We start from the raw sequence: 21,122 nt of genomic DNA, 5'->3' as shown, positions 1-21,122 counted from the left end.
ATGTATATATATATATATACAATGAAGTGACTTGACCTGCTCACTCCCACACCAATTCATATTTAAAGCTAACAGAGAGAAATTATAAATTAATTAATTAATCAATCATAAACAAAGAAAAATTTCAAATTTTGATTTATTGAAGAAATGGGAAACACAATTGTTGATAAACTCGATAAAATATCACAAAAATAAACAAAAATTTTTAAAAATACACATATCTACATGTGTTGGTGTGTAGTTGTGTGTGTGTGTGTGTGTGTGTATGTGATGGAGAGAGAGAGAGAGAGAGAGATGGACAGACAGATATGTAAATAGGGTTAGGATACAGGAATGTACATGGAACAGAGTGATAGACAGAAGGATGGACAGAGAGGCAATGAGACAGTGAAATTAACAGAGAGGCAATGAGACAGTGAAATTAACAGGTAATTATACAAATAAGTAATTAATGAGACACATTAAAACTTCTTTTGTAATTTGGTGGGACAGTGGTCATGATTTTCACAGGCCTCCTTGTCCAGAGAGACTGATGCCATTAAGGAATCTTTATAAGTCAACACATGTGGGAAAGATATGAGCAAGGAGCATGTCTCAAAAGGCAGACATTTTGGGAAGGAAATACTAGGAATAGTGGCTAGCATGGAATGTAGAGTATGTGGACATGACAAAATGATGAGAGGAGGAATAACTGAAGAGATGTGGCACAAGCCAAGCCATCTCTTAGAAACAGACAGATGGATGGATGAATAGATAAACAGGATGGATGTATAGAGAAAAGGATAGACGAACCTCACACACACACACACACAAACATAGTAGTGTGATGATAAACAACTATGTGGAATTCAGATGAGGTTTGTACCCCACACCTCCACCTCAATCAGGAATTTGAGAAAACATGAATAAAATTTCATAAGACATGACAAAAAATAACCACACATACACACACACAATATTGTCATTGTGGTTGTACTGAGATATAAATGGGAATCCGTGGTGTTCATGCATTTCTTTAATGACTTTCACTGAAACAGTTCCAAGGGGAAAATTAAACAAAGTTTGAGCAATAACTTTGCCACATCCTACAACTTCCACACAATTAGTGTATTATTGCAGGGGATGAGCAACATTTCCACACACACACATACACACAGAGGAAATTTCCATAGTCAGTAACATGTTATTAAGAGCAACATTTCCACACACACACTCACATACTTGATATGTCATATATTTCATCATATTCTTTCCACACAGTAGTGGTGTGCCTATGCAACATTTCCACACACACCACCAGTAATGTCCACAGTCAGTGGTATATTTGCATTATTGTGTCAGCAACAGCTGCTCTCTTTCTCTCTCTCTCTCACACACACACACACACACATATACAATGCAAATTTCCACAGTTAGTGGTATCTTTTATCTTTTGTTTCAGTCAGTCAGTCATTGGACTGTGGCAATGCTGGGGCACCATTTTGAAGAATTTTTAGTTAAATGAATCGACCCCAGGATTTGCTTTTCTTTATTAAGTTTGGTATTTATTTTATTGATCTCTTTTGCCAAACTGCTAAGTTACAGGGACATAAACTCACCAACACTAGCTGTCAAGTGGTGACGGGGGACAAACAAACACAATGAGCTTCTTTCAGTTTCTGTCTTCCAAATCCACTCACAAGGCTTTGGTTGACCTGAGGTTATAGTAGAAAACACCTATCGAAGGTGCCACACAGTGGGACTGAACCCAGAACCATGTAGTTGGGAAGCAAGCTTCTTACCACACTAAAAATTTCTAATTTCTACATCCCATAATTATAATTTTCTATCACTACAGTGATATGTTAATTTTATTGTGTGTGACAGCATTATTTCCACACACAGAGCTGATAAGTCAATTTCCACAGATGATATCCATGTGGAACCAATATAACTTCACACACCCAAAGCTTCAATACAGAACGACCCCCCAACCCCAACCACATGGTTATGTTTTAACATAATATTCCACATAAAGACTATTAGAACTAAATATCCACGCATTCAGTTGATATGTTTGCATTTGTTTTGCCACATACAGTAATTCCAATCACAACACCACAGTAAATTAGTTTCCACACAAACACAGTTGATATAGTCACCATAGTTTTCCATTGATAAACTGATATATGTTATTATAATAAATTTCCACATACACCTGATATGTTATAATAGTAATTTTCCACACAAACTCACAGTTCTTAAGTTACTCTGTTTACCACAAACAGAGTATTTCCACTGATGAGTTAGTGCTTGTCGTAAAAGTAAAATTCCACACGATTGATATGCTACATGCAGAGTATTTCCATAAATATTGATACATGCTATAATACATTTCCACACAGTAAATAACAAACAACACAACATGCCAGATATATTGAATAAAACCGATAAATAGGCCAGCAAAACTGACCACAACAGACTCTGAATTGGGATTTATCTTCCACCCAATTCTATTAGTGTGCTGTCCATGATGAGTACTCCCATTTCTTCCCCAACTCCAAATTCCAGCAGAGTTGATGCAAAAGAGTATTGGCTTTGATGAGACGCAGTGGTTTGGGTCAAGGCAAAGAACCAGTGGTGACTTCTTCTTAGTGAGACAGATACAGAAGTTATTAGCAAAGAACAAGTCGTTAATCCGACCGTTTGTTGACCCAGAGAAAATCTTTGACAGGGTGGAGTTAGTTATAGGTTCACAGAGAAATTTAAAGTCCATCAAAGCTTGCTTCTCTGCTCTTTGCTATTTATTATAATTAATTCTATGACTTCAAGATTGGCTGTCAGTGGGGGAATTCATTATGTTAAAGGTATACTTCCAGATCACCCAAAGAATTAGAGGAAAAGTTCTTCACATGGAATCAGGGTCTAGACTCAGGAAGCCTAAAGGTTAACCAAGCAGAGACAAAACATTTTCGTCTGCTGCCATGCTTGGTAAAAAGGAATCAGTGTCAGTTAGAACTCTTTGGCCAACATTCAATGTAAAGCGTGGGTAGACAAGAGATGCAATAGAAACAGAAGGAGGATCAGTGGAAAAGGATTTAGTATAAGGGGAGGAGGAAGGGGGGGGGAGGAGGAAGTGGAGTGCAGGAAGGAAATTGGATTATCAGGAAGAACAACCAGGACAAGAATTGCTTCAACTGGTCAGAAGACTTGTTAAAAACAGTTGATAGATTTTGTTACCTAGGCAACATCATCAACAGTGGGAGTGGGAGTTACAAAAGAATGGTATGGAGAAGAAGAGGGATTTGGGAGCCGTTTACCATGTTGGCAACAAAGGGAATCATTCACCAAGTGAAGGGTAACTTTCATATAATCAACCCAGTAAGCTTTTTTCAATCACATCTTATAGAAATGTTATAAAGACAGTCACATTAGTTGTTTGACAATAACTGTGTGCTAACAAACAGGTAACACATCGTACAGCAGAGGACTTATTTCATCCAGCCTTTGTTAATGGAGTGGTGTAAGGTGAGTAGAGGGAGATCATAATGTGGTGGAGTGTGGCTTCAATGCAAAGTGAGGAGTGGTGGAGTGTGATGGAATGTGTTATAGTGGAACCCTGGAATGATGTTCAGTGTTGTTGTTCTGCTTCAGATAAGACTTGACTGGCGAAATCTATGATCAAAGCCACTCCAATTGTGACCGTCCTGCCTTGTTCCTACAAACAGGGAATACCAGGAGCACATTATCCAAAGATGGCAGAGTGTGGTTTGAAGGAAATTTGGCTGCTATTTCTAACAGACTGAGCAATCATAAACAGTCCTCTTCATTGGTTGGTGTGGCCCAGTGAGGTGGAGTTTGGTGGGGAGCTTCCTGAAGTGAGATCAATTGCAGAGGCTGTTGGAATTGTTGGCTTCTTTAGACCAGGGAGGAGACTAACCCCTGTAAAAAAGAGGACCCAGACAACTGTAACAGGAATTGAACTCAGGAGATAAATAGAACAAATCTAAATGCCACAAGGTATTATCCAGTCTTGACCACCTCTACAGAACTTGTTGATTAGGACAAACAATTACTTCCATAGAGACAAGGACATGGATTTTAGAGGGTTTTGAATATAATCCTGCATTATCTTGTGGCTTTGAGATTTTGATGATGTGATTGTTCATTTTCAGAATGACATTGTAGGTTAGGTGTGAGAGGTTGGATCTAGTCAGTTTGAACATGAAACAGAATGTTTGGGTTGGATATGACCAGTTTAAAAGCTAATGGGTCAATTCATGGCAATGAAAGGTAAAAATAGATTTAACTCAGGATTAGATCTGAAAATGGTTAAACAAGGACCAGAACTCAATGGCAGTGTTTGGTGCTTTGGCTTCTGGGATAAATCAGAACCTGAAGAGAAATTGGAGAAGATTGAGAAGGGAGCTTTAGTTATAGGCTGGAATGGTCAGAGAGAGAGAGAGAGAGAGAACGGAAAGAGTGAGGAGAGTGGAATGGTCAGAGAGAGAACAGAAAAAGGTGGGGGTGGCGATTGGAATACTGGAGGTGGAGTGGGTTGGCTTTTATTGTGGATGAAAGCAAAGAAGAGGAAGAATTCGATGGAAAACTGTAAAAATAAACAATTTCAATAATTTACTGCAAGGAACAGCGTTGATCTCGATCTTGGAAACGTCGTCTGGTGGAAGAGAAGACACTGTTGAGGGATTTATACCTTGTGGGTGGTGGGTCCTCATGGTCTGCATTGCTAGGAGAGAGAGAGAGAGAAAGTGTCAGGTGTTAATTACAAAGAAGACGGATGAATTATATATAAAATTATCAATATTATATTAGGGGTTGGGTCTGTCATGTCCCCTAGGACTCAAAAGGCAAATGCTTAACCTGGTTTCTTGGTGTATAAGGGACTGAGGTAACAATATGGCCCTTTCAATGGAATGCCAACACTTTCATCATCATTTAACGCCCATTTTTCCATGCTGGCATGGGTTTGACAGTTTCAAAGTAGCTGGCATGGTTGGAGAGCTGCATCAGGCTCCAACTGTCTGTTCTGGCACGGTTTCTATGGCTGGATGCCCTTCCTAATACCAACCACTTTACAGAGTGTGGACTTGGTGCTTTTCTCATATGGTACTGGCACAGAGGCTTTTTTTATGTGGGACCAGCACTAGCAGGGTTGCTAAGTAACAAGCAAAACAAAGACTTCTTAGTCTCGAGAAGGAGAGTGGAAGGGAAAGCAGTGGCTGTGTAGCAAGTGAGACGGACAGACAGACAATTGTCTTATTACAGAGGAGATACTTGGCTAGCCTAGTATAGGACAGAGATGAAGGACGGTGGGGCAGAAGGCCTGAAATTTAGTGAGAAGGGGTTTGTCAGTTACATCAAATCCCCAGGATTTAGTTGGTACTGCATTTTATCATCCTTGAAAGAGTCAGAAGACAGGGTAGAAATGTGGATGAAGATTTAAATGGATTTACTTACAAAAACTGAGAAAGTGGGCGTGGTCGACCTTCTCGAATGTTGTTCTGGGGAGGGAGCTGAGGTGTGTCGTCAATGTTGTTGATGTTGTTGTTGTTGATGTTTTCATTGTTTTCTGGTGTCAGCAGGTCGGTGCCTATGTTGTCTGTTAAACCTTCATCAACCAACATAAAAGAATCCATCTCATCATGACGGGAAGACACAGCCCCAGCTGGGCAATCCAAAGAGGACGACCACTGCAGAGAGAAGGACAAAAACGTGTTAGCAATTATGGATTTCATGAGGTGAAGCAGAAAGTTTTGACCAATTGTTGTTGGATGGGAGTGGTAACGGGGTGGGGGTGGGGGTGCAATGGTGTTGAAATGTAGGGGAGGGGGTGTCGAATGAATCAGCCCCAATATATTACTGTTACTGAATTTACCAATTCTGAAAACAAGAAACCTAAAGTGCACCTCAGCAAGATTTGATCGCAGAAAAGATATTGTAATTACACCAAACATTAATTAGCAATAATTGGGAAGCACGGTGACTGTGACATGTGGGTATAGATTAATAAATTTCTGAACCCATGGGCCTAAGTTCAAATCTCACAGCAGTCTTATCAACAACCACTCCCACCCTGCAACACAAAGCACCAAATAAATCTGTTACACAAACTTGCCAGACATCACTTGGAGACAGACTCAAAAGTTGAACGGTGAGTGGCAGCAAGTGGCATCGTCCAGCCCTCCCCTCACCCCCACAAAATAAGTATTACTCCAACACACACACATGCACGTGTGCATTTTATCCTTGTCGGTCGTAAACGACTGCCACTGTCATACAAGAAGTGTCCTTCCTTTCCAAATTTCCATGAAAACACGTCCGGCCATGGGGGAAATATGACTTTGCTTGGAAAGTGTTGGCGACAGGGAGAGCATCCAGCTGTGGAAAATCTGCTTCAACAAAATCCATCTGACTCATGCAAGCAGGGAAAAGTGGATGTGAAACTGATGATGAAGTTGATGATGATATATAGATGTGGGGGGAGGGGAACACACATCTCTACTTACACACCCATGCATGACCTTTAAAGAAACCCCTCATCTCTCCACCTCAATGCCACCCCCTCGTTTCATAATCACAAAGTATCGTCGGGAAAAAAAAAAAACTAATCTAAGGGACATAACTCTAACAGGCTTTAAAGGCCAGCTTCGTCCCGAAATTTTCTCGTAACTTGGATGCAGTATTGCGAGACTTCCAGTAAAAGAGTCCAAGCTACACTACTCCATTCAGTGATGTCACTTTGGAGGTTCTTTAACACAGAACTGTTTGCTAACAAAAACTGATTGTTAGGAAAGGAAATATAAATCGTGTTTAATATACGAATGTCGTTTTCTCACTTATGAAAACTTGCTGGAAATCGAAACTTCGAAGTCACTGTTAATACTGTATTTAGAAGTTATTGAATAATTTTTCAGTTTAATGTGAAATTGTTATTTTTTAAGAATTTGACATAAAAACATTTATAAATATGGGTATGGAACTGCCACATCCATTCAAGACATCCAGATGGTGAAGGAGAGAGAGGATACAGTGGTTCCCAAAGTGGGCGATATTGCTCCTCCTTCCCCGGGGGCGGTGGAAAGTTCCAAGGGGGCATTGAAGAAAAGTGGGGCGATAATGGATTTAACGATTCATGTCAAAACAACAAAATAATGGGTTTATTAGGTTAAGTTTTATTTGTGAAATACAGTTGCTTTGAATTTGCTTCAGAAAGGGATCCATGTTTGTGATGGTTAGTTGGGGGTGGGGGCACTAGGAATGTGGCTTGGGTGTCAAGGGGGCGGCAGCCCGAAAAAGTTTAGGAACCACTGACCCATGGAAAAAGCAGATGTAAAACTATAAACGAAGATAACGATGATGAGGATATTTGCCTCAGTTCTTAACGAGTAATTTATTTGCTCAACGTCAGAAAGATGAAAAATTAAGTCAACATCATCATCATCGTTTAACGTCCGCTTTCATGCTAGCATGGGTTGGACGATTTGACTGAGGACTGGTGAACCAGATGGCTACACCAGGCTCCAATCAGCTGAATTTAAACACAGAACATAAAAGGACATAAGTAAATACCACAAGGTACTGTTTCTGGTCCTTTTATCAATTCTACCACTTCACTACTTCAACAAGAAGAAGAAGAACAAGATTACCAGTTCTGATGAGAGTTGTTTCTCAATTTCAGATGCTTCCTTCTCCCATTTTCTTTTGAATGAAGAATCTAGAATTGTGTCAGGTTCACGGAATGGTGAATGAGACCTTGAATTTTGGATTGGGGTTGACTCTTTGACTTCTGATTCCATTACATCAGATGTAGGGGAGTTCTTGTCCTGGGTAAAGAGCAGGGATTTCTGAATTGTTGGTCGTACCTAGAGGGAAAAAACATCAACAAATGTATTTGGTGTACCAGAAAGGTAAAATAAGGTGAAAAATTATTTATTTTCAGAACTTGCCAAACATTTTACATCAAACAGCTGTAATTTTGAGGAACACCTCAAAGTGAAGATTCTCAGAAAATATTGACTCACTTTCATTCCTCAAAACGCAGGAGGATAAATATAATTTTCATCATCCCGCTACCAAGTGTAACATCAACCCTTTATTCCTTATTCATCTATCACCCCTTCCTTTCTCATTCATAAACACAAGAGTATTATTACAGTAGATCATCTCGGTAAGCTTGGGCGCTATGAAAAAATACAAAGCCCAGCATCCTCATGGGATCATTCTACACATCTGTGTAATTTTTCAGGCAATTCCACCCAGCCGTTTGACCGTGAATCCCAAGACAAGAAAGAATCGCCCATGTCAAATTTATATGTATAGATAATGATAATGATAATAATAATAACAACTATGTAGACTTAAGTTAATAAGCAAACAAACGGTATGAAAACAGTGGCACCTAATATTTTGATGGCTTGACAAAGTGGAAAGAATGGTGATGGGAGCAATAATAATATAAATATGTTATAACAAAAAGAACGGATTCAATTCCATTACCTTCCGGCTATTTTTCTTGTCAAGTTTCTTCTGCCTCAATAGTGTACGGCCCCGCAGTGGGACTTTGTTACTGCTGGGTTTCCTTAATGTCTGTCGATTGTCTGTGAGCTTTCTGAAAAAAACAGCAGCAGCAGCAGCAGAAGGATCATTAGTTACTAGCAAACACTAAGGAAATAATAATAATAACAACAACAACAATAATCATGTTGCACAGATTTTCTTCCCCCACACAACCCTAGACCTCTCTGCAAAGAATCGCAAACAATGGATACTCACTTAATTGTCAATTCCAGACATTCTATCCAGGCTGTGACCTCTGCAGGATCAAGGGAATACAGAACTAAGGACTCCTCTTTACAGGTGATCTGAAGAGTAAAGAAGGAGCAGAAAACCAGAATTAGGGGTTTAAACAGGAGACAACAGAAGTGACTGTAGAAATTGGTTAGGGTTGTAGATCCTACAGATTTCAGGAGAAAAGATTTGGAAAGATTAACTCCTTTTTAGCATTTAAATCAACCACAGCCTACCCAAATACTCAACCTTGTTTTATGTTCAGACTAACCAGATCTGGCCTCTCACACATATCCTACAATGTCAGTCTAAAAATAAACAATCACATTGTTGAAATCTCAAAGCTAGATGATGAATGACTAATTTAAAACAATGCGAATAAACTGACATTACAGTTGACAAAATAATTTGAATTCTAAAGAGTTAATCAGAATAGAGAGAGAGTTAGAGGGAGAGAGAGAGAGGGAGGGAGAGGGAGAGAAAGAGTTAGAGGGAGAGAGAGAGAGAGGGAGGGAGAGGGAGAGAAAGAGTTAGAGGGAGAGAGAGAGAGAGAGAAAGAGATTTGATCTCAGAACAGTGACTTTGGTGCCAAATTTACTTACCTGGAACATCCCACCGCTGTGGAGTTCCTTATTGTCTTCAAACAGTCGCTGTATGGTGCAGTGTCTCAGAGGCAAAACACAGCAACAGGTGTAAGAATTGCAAGTGTCCAGCAACTTTGGTTTGGCATAGATGAGCATGTCAGAGAAGAGGAAGAACATCCGGTCGTGAGACTTGCCTCCTTTACGAGCGACCTGCAGAGAAGACGCAGAGGCTGAATGCCGTGTCTGAGGGACGTAAACAAACAAGCACAAATAAAAAAACCATCAGGTGTTCAAATCCCGCTCAAAGCATTGTTCTATATCACGTGAGAATCCCCATGACCTGTGGGTGAAATTGCACCCATAATGAAATTTGAAACTGCCAATTGGTGAACTATCACAACACATGCCATTGGAATACTGCAATCATAGATATATTACGTTTGAGTACATAAAAAGGCAGGATGGTCACGGTTGGCCTTGGATACTCTTTTATCCTCGATCAATTGGATCAAATGTGATCCAAAGCTTGAGAATTAAGAAACCACCTCCTTCTCTATGTAACTCTCTCTACGATGTCTGTCTGTCTATATATATATATATATATGTATTGTCACTTGTGTGTCCCTAGAACTTAGTTTAACACAAATACACTCTTAAACGCCTGGATCCCTCAACATAAACACACACACATATAAATATCTACCCCCACACCTTACTCAGGATTTCCTAAACTTCAGTAGGACATCAATACACAACAATTAAACATCCTCCTAAACTCCTCGACCCATAAACCTTAGAAGTCTACCAAACGGTGTTTTTGCATTAACATAGAAAGCAAGAGATACACAAATCGACCCCAGCATATAACAGGTAGATTATTGAGTCAACGTCAACAGTATAAAAGACAAAATTGACCATAGAGCTACCCAGACTCAGAATATAAAGGGATTTAACTAAGTATCACTAAGCATTTAATCCTAATATTTTTCGAAACTAAGACTCGAATATTAAAAAGAAAATCAAATCAAAACCAAGGGAAGTAACTCCTCCAGTACAATGGTTTACAATCACTGCAACGCAAAAAGCTAAAAGTCGTTTTAACTTTCTGTTGGACAGAAATGGACTCTGCCAAGAGGTCATGGTGAACATTGGACTCTACCAGTCTATCTTGCCCTCGACACTCGAAGAAAAAAACTTTGGTGAAATTACAAACATTCCATCAAATGTCAAAAATGTTTTTAATTCAGAGAAAGGTGAGTTGCTAAATAGAAGGGTTTCGTCAGTAAGGACCCCACAATATTTCAATAGAGGAAGACATCTCTGACCATACTGACCAACGTGAAAAGGTCTTGTGCAAGGATCCCAACACTTATTGTAGCTATAGGAGTTACTATCTCTGACCAAACTGAGGGAGACCTGAATAACACCAATCAGGTGTACTCTACCACCTCACTGACCAACACCACAAGAAGACAGCCGGATCCATGCCACTGCTTATGCTTTCCATGGCAACCACGCCATTTACAGATACCAAAAAGACAGTCGCAGTTTATATACAAGAGAGACGGTACTGAGAACAATGGAAATAGAGATTTGTGATGTCTTTGTTCCATCAGAAGAGAATTTGACAGTTGCGGATTAGAAACGAATTCTTCAGCACATGAAGTGTCATGGGGGGGAGGGAGTCGAGGTTATTTATAGAGATGACCCTTATCAACTTGGGTGGACGTGGCAAGGCTGAGTTACCTACTTTTCGGAGTGCTCCTTCTCGAATAAACTCTCGGCCAGGAGACAGGATTTTCGGAGTCGTTCCCAGAGATTTCTGAATGGTGAGCATCTTCTGGAAGTTTTCATGCTGTCGGACATGCTCGTTGATGTGGAACGCTATGTTGCAGATTTCTTTTGTAGCCTCTGAAATATTTACAAAGAGAAAAAAATGAGAGAAGGCAAGAAAGTTCGGCTGCAGAAAGAAATAAAGGCAAACAAAGAAATAACGGTGCAGAACCAGAAGACATCGTTTCTATCTGGTTACAGTTTCATTTCTTTCACTTCCAGGAACATTAAAAAAATATTTAATTTAAAAAAAAAAAAGATGTTCAATGTAAACCACCACCATCACCTGTCCGTTTACATACCCCCCCCCCCCCGGGCCATTTGCAGTGAAATACAAATCTTACCTTGTAAGTCATGGTAGTCGTAGTGAGAGGTGGGAGTGTGTTCCAGTAAATCTTCCAACAACAGTTTATATCTGAGAGAATGAGAACAGACAATATTCAGGGGATTAATAGTTCAATGGCGGTGGGGGGGAGTGAGAAGCAAATGGCTGAAGAATGTAAAACAGAAGGAACTTGGCTAAAATAGTTTTCCTTTTTTTTCTGTAATATTGTCTGGACATTCCATGCCATCTTTAAGGAATTTCTTCTTCTTCTTCTTATGTTTTGAAATTCAATAATCTTTTGATACCAAACAGATAGCAACACTTTTATGTTTGCTTTTCTAGACATGCAAGAATTTGTTCCAAACACCATCTTAATTAAACTGATATATATTTTGTTTTTTATTACGTTCCATCTGAATCTATTTGTCTTTTATTATGTCCCAAACACAACAGTTGAAAAACTAGTGATTTCGTAATTTCTTTCCAAATTCTTGATTATTTTAGGAATTACTCAAAACATAAAGAAAATTTATTCCATTAGTGAAAAGGTCGAAAAGGATTATCGTAGCAAGAACTCGTTTCAGAAATACAAGCAATTTACCTTGGAACTCTTTGAACAGGTGTGATTAATAATGCATTGAACTTTAATCCCATAACTTCGGGCCTGGCTTCTTGGTTTTGGATAAACTCAGCAAATTCAGAGCTTTTCTGTAACCATTCCTGCAGAGGAAACAATTTCTTTCAAATAAAGAGATGGACCATTTATAAATTCAGTAAAATGTCGTTCAGATCTATGTTCACACTCATTAGACTATGGCCATCCTTAACCCTGTCGCACAGGAATAGATGAAATGTCATCTCAACCAGATTCTCAGTAAAGAATTAATTATCAACACAGGTGAAAGGAGATGCAACTGATTCCGTCCATTAATTTGCTTGAAATTGTTACTCTTGAGCTGTGAATGTTCTTTTACTTGTTTCAGTCATTTGACTGTGGCCATGCTGGAGCACTGCCTTTAGTCAAGCAATCGACCCCATGCAACTATTTTTTTTTTTTTTTTGCTCGGGAGCCCAAGGGGAAAGTAAATTTGACACAGGGACCCAGGTGCGAGAAGGTTAAATTACAACTCGTTTCACGGTAACTGACTTTTAGAGTTACCTCCCTTAGCACATATCTTTGTTTACCACAGACAAGTGTTCTGGATTCAACAACTGCACGATTCGGTCAAACAATGAGCCAAGACAGCAACCGTCACATGGTCCCTTTCAGTGTGCTAGAGACAGCAACTATATGTCCCTCAAATATTTTTTCATTTTTAAAAAACAAAATATAGAATGTAGTTGTAGATACACCACTATGTCAAAAGTCACAGCTGAGAGATTTTTAATTCTAGGTTTAAAGCGGCAAGGAGCTGGCAGTCTTTACGTTCTGAGTTCAAATTCTGCCGAGGTCGACTTTGCCTTTCATCCTTGCGGGGGTGATGAAATGAGTACCAGTTACGTACTGAGTCGATGTAATCGATTTATCCCCCACCCCACCCCACCAAAGAAAATTTCAGGCTTTGTACCTATAGCAGAAAGGATTTTTAATTCTAGGTTGACTGGATCAGGACTGACCTGGGGTTAAACAACATCAGTTGAATTGGAGTAAAGTGTGAGTGACGAGTCTTACTTGGAGTGTAGGGCAGAGATTTATTACAGAATGACAGGTCTTAGAGTTGTTGAGTGATGGGTCTTTCTCAGTGACATTGTTTAACCCAAAGTCAACCCCAACTGAGCAAACTGATTAAAAACGTTCCAGATATGACCACCCCATCCATTACCTATGTACAAGTAACCCAAGAGCAAGTTATCTAACAGGGTCTTTCTTTAAGACAGTAAAAAACGATTGAGAGGGATTTGGCTGTTGTTTCTGGCAGGTCAATTTAATTTGTTTCTCACTGTTACAGTCTCATATAGAGCTGCTGAGTGACAGGTGTTTGGGGAATGGATTGGGGGGAGGGGGGGTAAAAATATGACTAGTCTTTCTCTGAGTGTAACATACTGAGGTCAAAGTGAGAGATCTTACTTGGAATGTGGCAAGTGCTTGAGTGTGATTATTAGCATAAGTGGAGTAGAGTTTGAGAAAAGGCCCGAGGGAGAGGAAAGCTTGTCCTATGGTGTTCTGTTCCATTTGATCCAGCAACTTTATGTTCACATGTTGGATTTGTTCGATGTTACTGAACAGTTTGTTGTGGACGGCCTCTGGAATGATGCAGTCAAATCGCAGCGGGAAATAGAAGAACTGGAAAAAACAAACACAAAAAAATAAATAAAACAAACCAAAAAAAAAAAAGAAAATCAGACAGTTTTCTGCTGCTTATATTTCAACTGTTGTTTAGCCCTTGGTCAGCTGTGATCCAGTAGTCTTATAATCAAACACATTGCAGCCATGACCATCACTAACACTTAGAAGTGTCTAGGACTACATTGTCTAATGTGCTCTATAGATAAGGTGGTAGGTTGTGCTATAAGGAAGATTTGGCTGTTATTATTAGCAGGTCAAGCGACTGTGTAAAGTCCCTTGTCATGGTTATTGTGTTGACCCACAACAAACAGAAGCATCACAACAAACAGGTGTACCACAACACCAACACTTAATAAAGAACCACAAATACCACTTACTCTGTGTATAATGTCCAAGAGGTTTTGGTAAGTCTTCTCAGTTTCAAAGATTTCTTTGATGATTTTCCGGCGCCGTTTCTCTCGTTTCGCTTCATTGAATGCTGCTATTTTCGAAAGCTCTTCCGGAGATCTGTACTCAGCCTTTTCTTCTTGTGCAATCTCATTTAATACTGAAGAAACAACAACCACAACAAGAATCATATTAACTGGGAATGTGACCAGAAGACCAGACATGTGTGAGGAATGGATAGAGTTGAAATCAACCCCAGTAGAGGACGGGTACAGTATTTTTAAACCCCAGGAACAGTAAAGGCAAACTTGCCCTTGATGAGATTTGAACCCAGGACACAAATGGCCACAACTGAATACTGCCAAAGACTATGAATGATGTTCTACTGATTTTTCACAATCCCCCCCCACCCACTTCAAGTTAATAATGGTTTCTAATTTTGGCACAAGGCCAGCAATTTTTAGAGGTGTGGGTTTAGTTAATTACGTCAACCCCAGTGCTCAAGCGGTCCTTATTCTATTGACCCCAAAAGGATGAAAGGCAAAAAGCAACTTCCATGGAACTTAAACTCTGGACATAAATTCTTTCTGACAAGTCAACAATTCTGTGTGACAAATCAACAATTCTGTGTGACAAGTCAACAATTCTGTGTGACAAGTCAACAATTCTGTGTGACAAGTCAACAATTCTGTCCAAAAAAAAAAAAAAAAAAAAACCCTTAAATTTCGAAAATTCTCCCAAAAAAGCAACCATATTTATTTGGTAGAGCAATGGAGGAATTAGGTTTTGGTGAATTGTTTTTGGTCACAACCAAGAATTTCATTCGTTTGGAGATAGAAACCTTTTTAATAACAACAACCTACCTAGTTGTACGATACAACGGTTCCGTTTGAAAATGACCAAAAGACTTGTTTACCTTGGATTCTACTCCTTAAGGACATCATGATGACGGTCAGAGAATTTGGACAACCTGTGGAGAAAGAAGATGGCAGGATGGAGAAAAGGATGGAATATTTTATAGAATGATGAAGGAGTTCAGATTGGTGAGAACCATTCATAGTATGATGGAGTAAATCATGGAATAATAGAAGACATTGCAGAATAGTTGAAAAATGGTGACAGAATATTGAACAAGCTCATAGAATGATCAGATCATAAAAGAGATGGAAGACATCATGGAATGATGATTTTACCAAAAAAGTAAAAGACATCAAAGAAAGTCAAAACAGAAAGATAGAGAAGCCCTGATGAGGAACAAACCTATTATTTCCAAAAAATCCAATGACATAGTCTTCAGAGAAACAAAAGTGACAATAAAAATAATGAATGGGAGGATATAGTCTCTATTCTGTCACACATACATTCAGTACATAACTGATACAGAAAGATTTAACTAGTTGACTGATAGAATTGGTCCTAAGAATGCGATGGAATACAATTAAATAGGGAATGGCCATATTATTTGCCACAATGGGGCACTTTGGGCAAGAATCTTCTACCATAGCCTCAGACTAACCAAATCCCTTGAGAGTAGATTTGGTTGGTGAAAACTAAAAGAAGCCTGCTGAATATCTATGTGTGTGTGTGTGTGTCTGTCCCCCACCACTGAACAACAGGTGTTGGTTTGTTTACATCCCTGTAACTTAGCAGTTCGGCAATAGAAACTCATAGAATAAGTACCAGGCTTGAAAAGAAATAAGTCCTGGAGACGATGTTTGCTTTGGCATGATTTCTACAGATGAATGCTCTTCTTAATGCCAACCAATTCACAGAGAATGGATTGAACCTGGAAGCAAAATTCTTACCACACATCCACGTCTGCGCCTTAAGTTCTATAGAATCAACCGCGGCACAATCAAAGGCAAAGATGACATGGGTAAAATTTGAATTCGCAACACAAAAAGACGTAACTAAATTTTATTCTGTCACCAATTTGGTCGTCCCACCTACCCAGGTACCGTAAGCGTGTCTGCAACGCAAGATGTCACACTTTAAAATAGATGTAAAAACTGAAATGTTTAGATATCACAACACGCAAACAACATTACTTTCTAATTCAGGAATAAAGTCTCAAACTTTGATTACATCGGCACCAGATTGGTGCTTTATTTCATCGACCTCGAAAAGGTCGAAAGGTCGAAATTTGAACCTAGAATTAAAGAACCGAGAAAAATATTGCAAATTCCGCAAACTCGCCGCCTTATTAATAATTATTATTATTTCAAATTTTTGCCACAAGGGTAGCTTGGGGGAGGTGAGGATGAGTCGATTACATCGACCTAGTATTCAACTGGTATTTATTTTATCGACTACGAAACGATGAAAGGTAAAGTCGACCTCGGCGGAATTTGAACTCAGAACGTAAGGACGGACGAAATAACGCTAAACATTTCGTCCGACGTGCTATCTGCCAGCTCGCTACTTTTTTTAACAATTTCTTTTTTTAAATGGTGTAGATTGTATCTTTATGATGTATATAAGTGCAATATTTTTGTTCTACTAACAATTGTCATAGTTAATGTGTCTAGGAATGTGTGTGTGTGTGTAGTAACATGGTTTTATTTCACGTATCCCGGAAGAGGGATTCAACAATCTTTAACGAACTTTGTCAAAAAATGGAGAAGCAGAAATAAAGGCCTCCATATACACGTATGTATTGTGTCTGTGTGTGTGTGTAATCAATGAAATAAATTAACTTCAGAGCTTTTATAAAATCCAGACCAAGAAGATTTACAAAACGTCACTCATTTTTTAATACTTTTGCTACTTTATACACCGTCTTCATTTCTTATCTTAGCGTTAGACATTAAACCACGGCCAGGCTGGGGCCACAACAGTTGTTTTTCTCTCTTTTTTCTTTTTAGGTGTGACACTGTGACTTGTCCTGTCATTTAAATTTACTGACCTCAAAAGAAAAAAACATCAGTTTCAAAGGATTTAAAACATTTACACATACATATAAACATATTATATATATATATATATATATATATATATACGGATCGCCATATATATATATATATAGAAAGATATAGATATATCTTTCTATATAAGACATCATAAATAAATCAAAAGACTTTTAAATACCTCATTCGGTTTACAGTTGTTGTTGTTTGAATTTCGTGCCAGAACGTTCAGCACTGAAGACTTATCTTTCTTCTCATTGGTCGATATTACTACCGCCTCTCACTCTCTATTTCCGCTTTTTTCTCCCCTTTTCTCTCTCTCTTTCTTTTCTCTACTTCTTTTATCTCTCTCTCTCTCTCTTTATATTTTATCTTGCTTTTCTGTTAATTTGTTTCTCTCAATTTTCTCTTTCTTCCTTCACTCTTAATGTATTCTCTCACTCTTTTCTTCCATTCTCTTCCTTTTCTCTTTCTTTTTACTCTCACTCTCTCTCTCTCTCTCTCATCTCCAGAAGTTACAAAAATATTATGAAGTCTTTTCCCTAATTTAATTTTGTCTTTACTCAAAATATTTCCAGTTAGCTTTTTGCTTTTTAATGTTCCTTATGCACATATATGCATATATACACATATACAAATATTTATACGTTTATATGGATATAGTATAACCATCTCTCATGGACTTAACTAGCTCCAGATGTCACTCCAAAACCTTTGGCATCAACTTTTCATCTGTACACTCTCCATTTATTTCTTTATAGAATCTCTTCTGATCTACCCTGAATAACCTATTCTGGTGGTGACCATTTTTGCTTTCTTTGCAACGAGGTGCTGGTTCAGTTCCTCCACTACTACTTTCAGGCCCTTTCTTTCAATATCATGCTTCCTTTTCAGTGCCCTGTAGTTTTGTTTGCTTTTAAGCTCACCTTCCTCTTTTCGGTCTAAGACAGAGATTTCCTTCAAGAGCATGTCTAACCCAGCCTAACCCATCTCAAAGAAAGCAATATTGTGACATCAAAGGCTGCAAATACCAAACTTCATAGGAATCAGTTGGTAGCAATACTTGGCACAGCTCATGTGTTTGGGGAAACTGTTTTGTCTCTAAGCTACAGGATGGAGCTGAGACGAGACATGGATAAACCAGGGAAAGAAAAAAAAATCACAGTAATCATCATCGTCATCATCACTTAATGTCCATTTTCCATGCTGGCATGGGTTGGATGGGTATCAGTAATAATAATAATAATAATAATAATTCAATTAAGTGTTTAATGAAACAGTTATAAAACAAAGACAAATTGAAATAGAAAATAGTTTTAATTATTTTGTGTTTTATAATTAATGAAATTATTGGTACAAATAACTAACAATATCAAACTGTAATAATAAGATAGACAACAAGGCCATAAAGGATTCTTTTGCAAGGAGGAGAAGTCCCCCCCTCCATGACTGGTATTCAGTTTTAGTGGCCCCGGGAGGATGAAGGGCAAAATCAACTTCAGAATGTAAAGGGTTGTAACTAATTACCACAAGGCATTTTGTTTTGATGCTCTACCAAGCACAAGTTCAATTATTGACTGGTTCACTCTAGAAACAGTCATCAATTTCACAATAGTCCCACTGCTGCTACTACTTTACACACATGTACGTACGTGCATGTGTGTGTGTGTGTGTGTGTGTGTGTGTGTGTGTGCTTGTGTGTGTGTGTGTGTAGCAAAAAAACCTTCCATTATTTTGCACAGCCATAGGTGTGGAGTTGGAGAAGATAGGCAAATGGCAAAAGTGGTATCTTCATGAGTTACCTTTGGTCGGAGGAGCGGTGTGGTTACCATGGGACAGGTATTTAGCCCCAAGTCAGCCCTGACCCAACAGACCCAGCATCAAATATGTCTATCCTATTACATTATTCTAAACATATACCATAACATTATATTATCTGTGTCCTTCCTCTTCAAAAATAGGTGTGGTTTGAAGGGAATTTAACTATTATTCTTAGCAACACAAAGAGAGCATGAAGCAGAAGCTCCAAGAAGAGTAATGTGTTGCCTCCATTACTCAAAGACACAATAACGATGACTTTGGTAAGATTTGAAATGAGGACTTTCTTGTCACTAATCTAAGCTTGTACCTCAACCTCACGGACACACTTGTAACTCATCAGCTTTGTATTTATTCTTTGTTTTTACAATATTTCTCCACAATTTTAACCAATTTCCATATCTTTCCTTCATATCTTTTATTGTTGGAATGTTCTGGAAGAAAATATTAACCCTTTTCATGCTTTAATAGTTCTGTGAAACATGTCTGTCTGTTCGTCATTATTTGCTTCCTTTTTCAGTTAAACAAATACACAACCAACTTTATTTGTGAATGCTTTGGACTGAGGACCCAGACACGTTTTTAAGATATTTTTTCTGTAAATGAAATCATGTGAACGAAAATAGGGAACTCTGTATGATTGATTAGTGATGTGTATGTAATAAAATCATACATATACATACACATACACACACACACATGTGTATGTATGTACATATATATGTATGTATATATATATGTATATATATATATTTATATTTATATATACACATATATACACACACATACATATATGAATATATGATATATTTGTATGCATATGTGTGTATTATATATATATATATATATATAGAGAGAGAGAGAGAGAGAGAGAGAGTGAGTGAGACAGACAGACAAACAGACAGAGACACTACTCAAACTGTGTACGTGTGTATGTGTGTATGTGTGTGTGTGCATGTGTGTGTGTGTGTGTGTGTGTGTGTGTAGCTACAGGACAGACAAACAGATACTTTTATTGTTGTTGTTCTTGTTCTTCTCCTTTCTTCTCATCTGGTTCCACGATTTTCAAACCAAATTTTCTTCTTTAGAATCACCACAGCATTCTTCGTTTTCTCTAATTGATTTGTCCTTCTCATCCTGTGTGTTACTTAAAGAATCTTCCGGTTGTTTCTGGAGATTCTTTGAGTAGAAAGTAGCAGCAGGGTAAACCCATCGTTCTGTTAGTTCAGTGCCATCGGAACTCAGGTTTAAACTCTTCTCACTCTTTCGTCCACTATGAGAACATTGACCACCATGCATCTCCTCACAGCTCATACTCAGAATGGTGGCCGATTTCGTTTCACGTACGCTGCAAGAACTGGCAAATTCTGTCTTACCAAAGCAATGCTGCCTATGTTTTCCACAGACACTGTCCTCTGCATCTGGTTTCCCCATAATCCCTTTTTCATCTTTTAAACCCCCAGATGTAGCTGCCACATCACAAGGGTCACTGCAACCAAGATTGTCCATGGCAGGTTCCAAACACTGACCTTTACACTGACCGGTGATATCATCGTTATTGTCTACGTCCTCAGCATCGATAATGTCTAAAGTAAGAGGACTGCATCGACCACTACTACTACTACCGCTGCTACTACTGCTGCTGCTACAGCTACTGCTGCTGCTACTACTACTACGACAATTGTAGTGTCCAGCTACTCCATCCATTTCGCTGTGACCAGCACCACTGATGCCTTCGTTTAAATGACCATCACCTGTAACGACCTCACTGATTTCATTGATCTCATCAATTTCATTTACTTCATCCAGATCAGTAATCTGATTGATCTCAATGACCTCATTACTTTGACTTTTGCCAATACCAGTAATATCTTGGATCAATACTCTGTAAGGGTTACACCTCGACTGACCGTTAACCCTGCTGCTCTCATCTACTCCCTCATTAATCTCTTCCACCAACGCCCTGCCACCATCACTGCTATTGTTATTACTAAACATGCCAGCAGCAGCAGCAGTAGTAGTAGTACTAGTAGTAGAACTGGTATTAATAGTCGTAGTTGTAGTAGTAGTAGCAGTAATATCTTTCAATGGCGCCATTTCTTCAACCAAACATATCTTTATTGGTTTATATATTTCCTGCAAAATAGCAAACAGATAAGATTACATTTTATATATATATATATATATATATATAT

The 21,122-nt window shown here is 38.6% G+C and overlaps 2 protein-coding genes across 2 annotated transcripts in view; both read right to left on the bottom strand.

The window, feature by feature from the left end:
- Positions 1-120: 120 nt before the first annotated feature.
- Positions 121-18,327, bottom strand: LOC106882544 (rho guanine nucleotide exchange factor 39). Its single transcript, XM_014933260.2, has 13 exons — positions 17,291-18,327; positions 15,120-15,173; positions 14,194-14,363; positions 13,598-13,813; positions 12,131-12,249; positions 11,549-11,619; positions 11,122-11,282; positions 9,390-9,581; positions 8,773-8,861; positions 8,497-8,608; positions 7,647-7,862; positions 5,458-5,690; positions 121-4,726 (listed from the first exon to the last, which is right to left on the bottom strand). The coding sequence occupies exons 2-13, from the start codon at positions 15,145-15,147 to the stop codon at positions 4,615-4,617; spliced, it is 1,719 nt and encodes a 572-aa protein (XP_014788746.1). The 5' UTR covers positions 15,148-15,173; positions 17,291-18,327; the 3' UTR covers positions 121-4,614.
- Positions 18,328-18,407: 80 nt separating this feature from the next.
- The window catches only part of LOC106882542 (uncharacterized), an 18,628-nt gene continuing 15,913 nt past the window's right edge, over positions 18,408-21,122 (bottom strand). The window contains exon 16 of the mRNA XM_014933258.2: positions 18,408-21,063. Within this exon, the coding sequence (XP_014788744.1) occupies positions 19,993-21,063 (1,071 nt within the window). The 3' untranslated portion in view covers positions 18,408-19,992. The remainder of the gene's footprint in view (positions 21,064-21,122) is intronic.

Source organism: Octopus bimaculoides, chromosome 11 (genome assembly GCF_001194135.2).
Source record: "Octopus bimaculoides isolate UCB-OBI-ISO-001 chromosome 11, ASM119413v2, whole genome shotgun sequence".
Classification (NCBI taxonomy): domain Eukaryota; kingdom Metazoa; phylum Mollusca; class Cephalopoda; order Octopoda; family Octopodidae; genus Octopus; species Octopus bimaculoides.
This window is presented reverse-complemented; position numbering and strand designations above follow the sequence as displayed.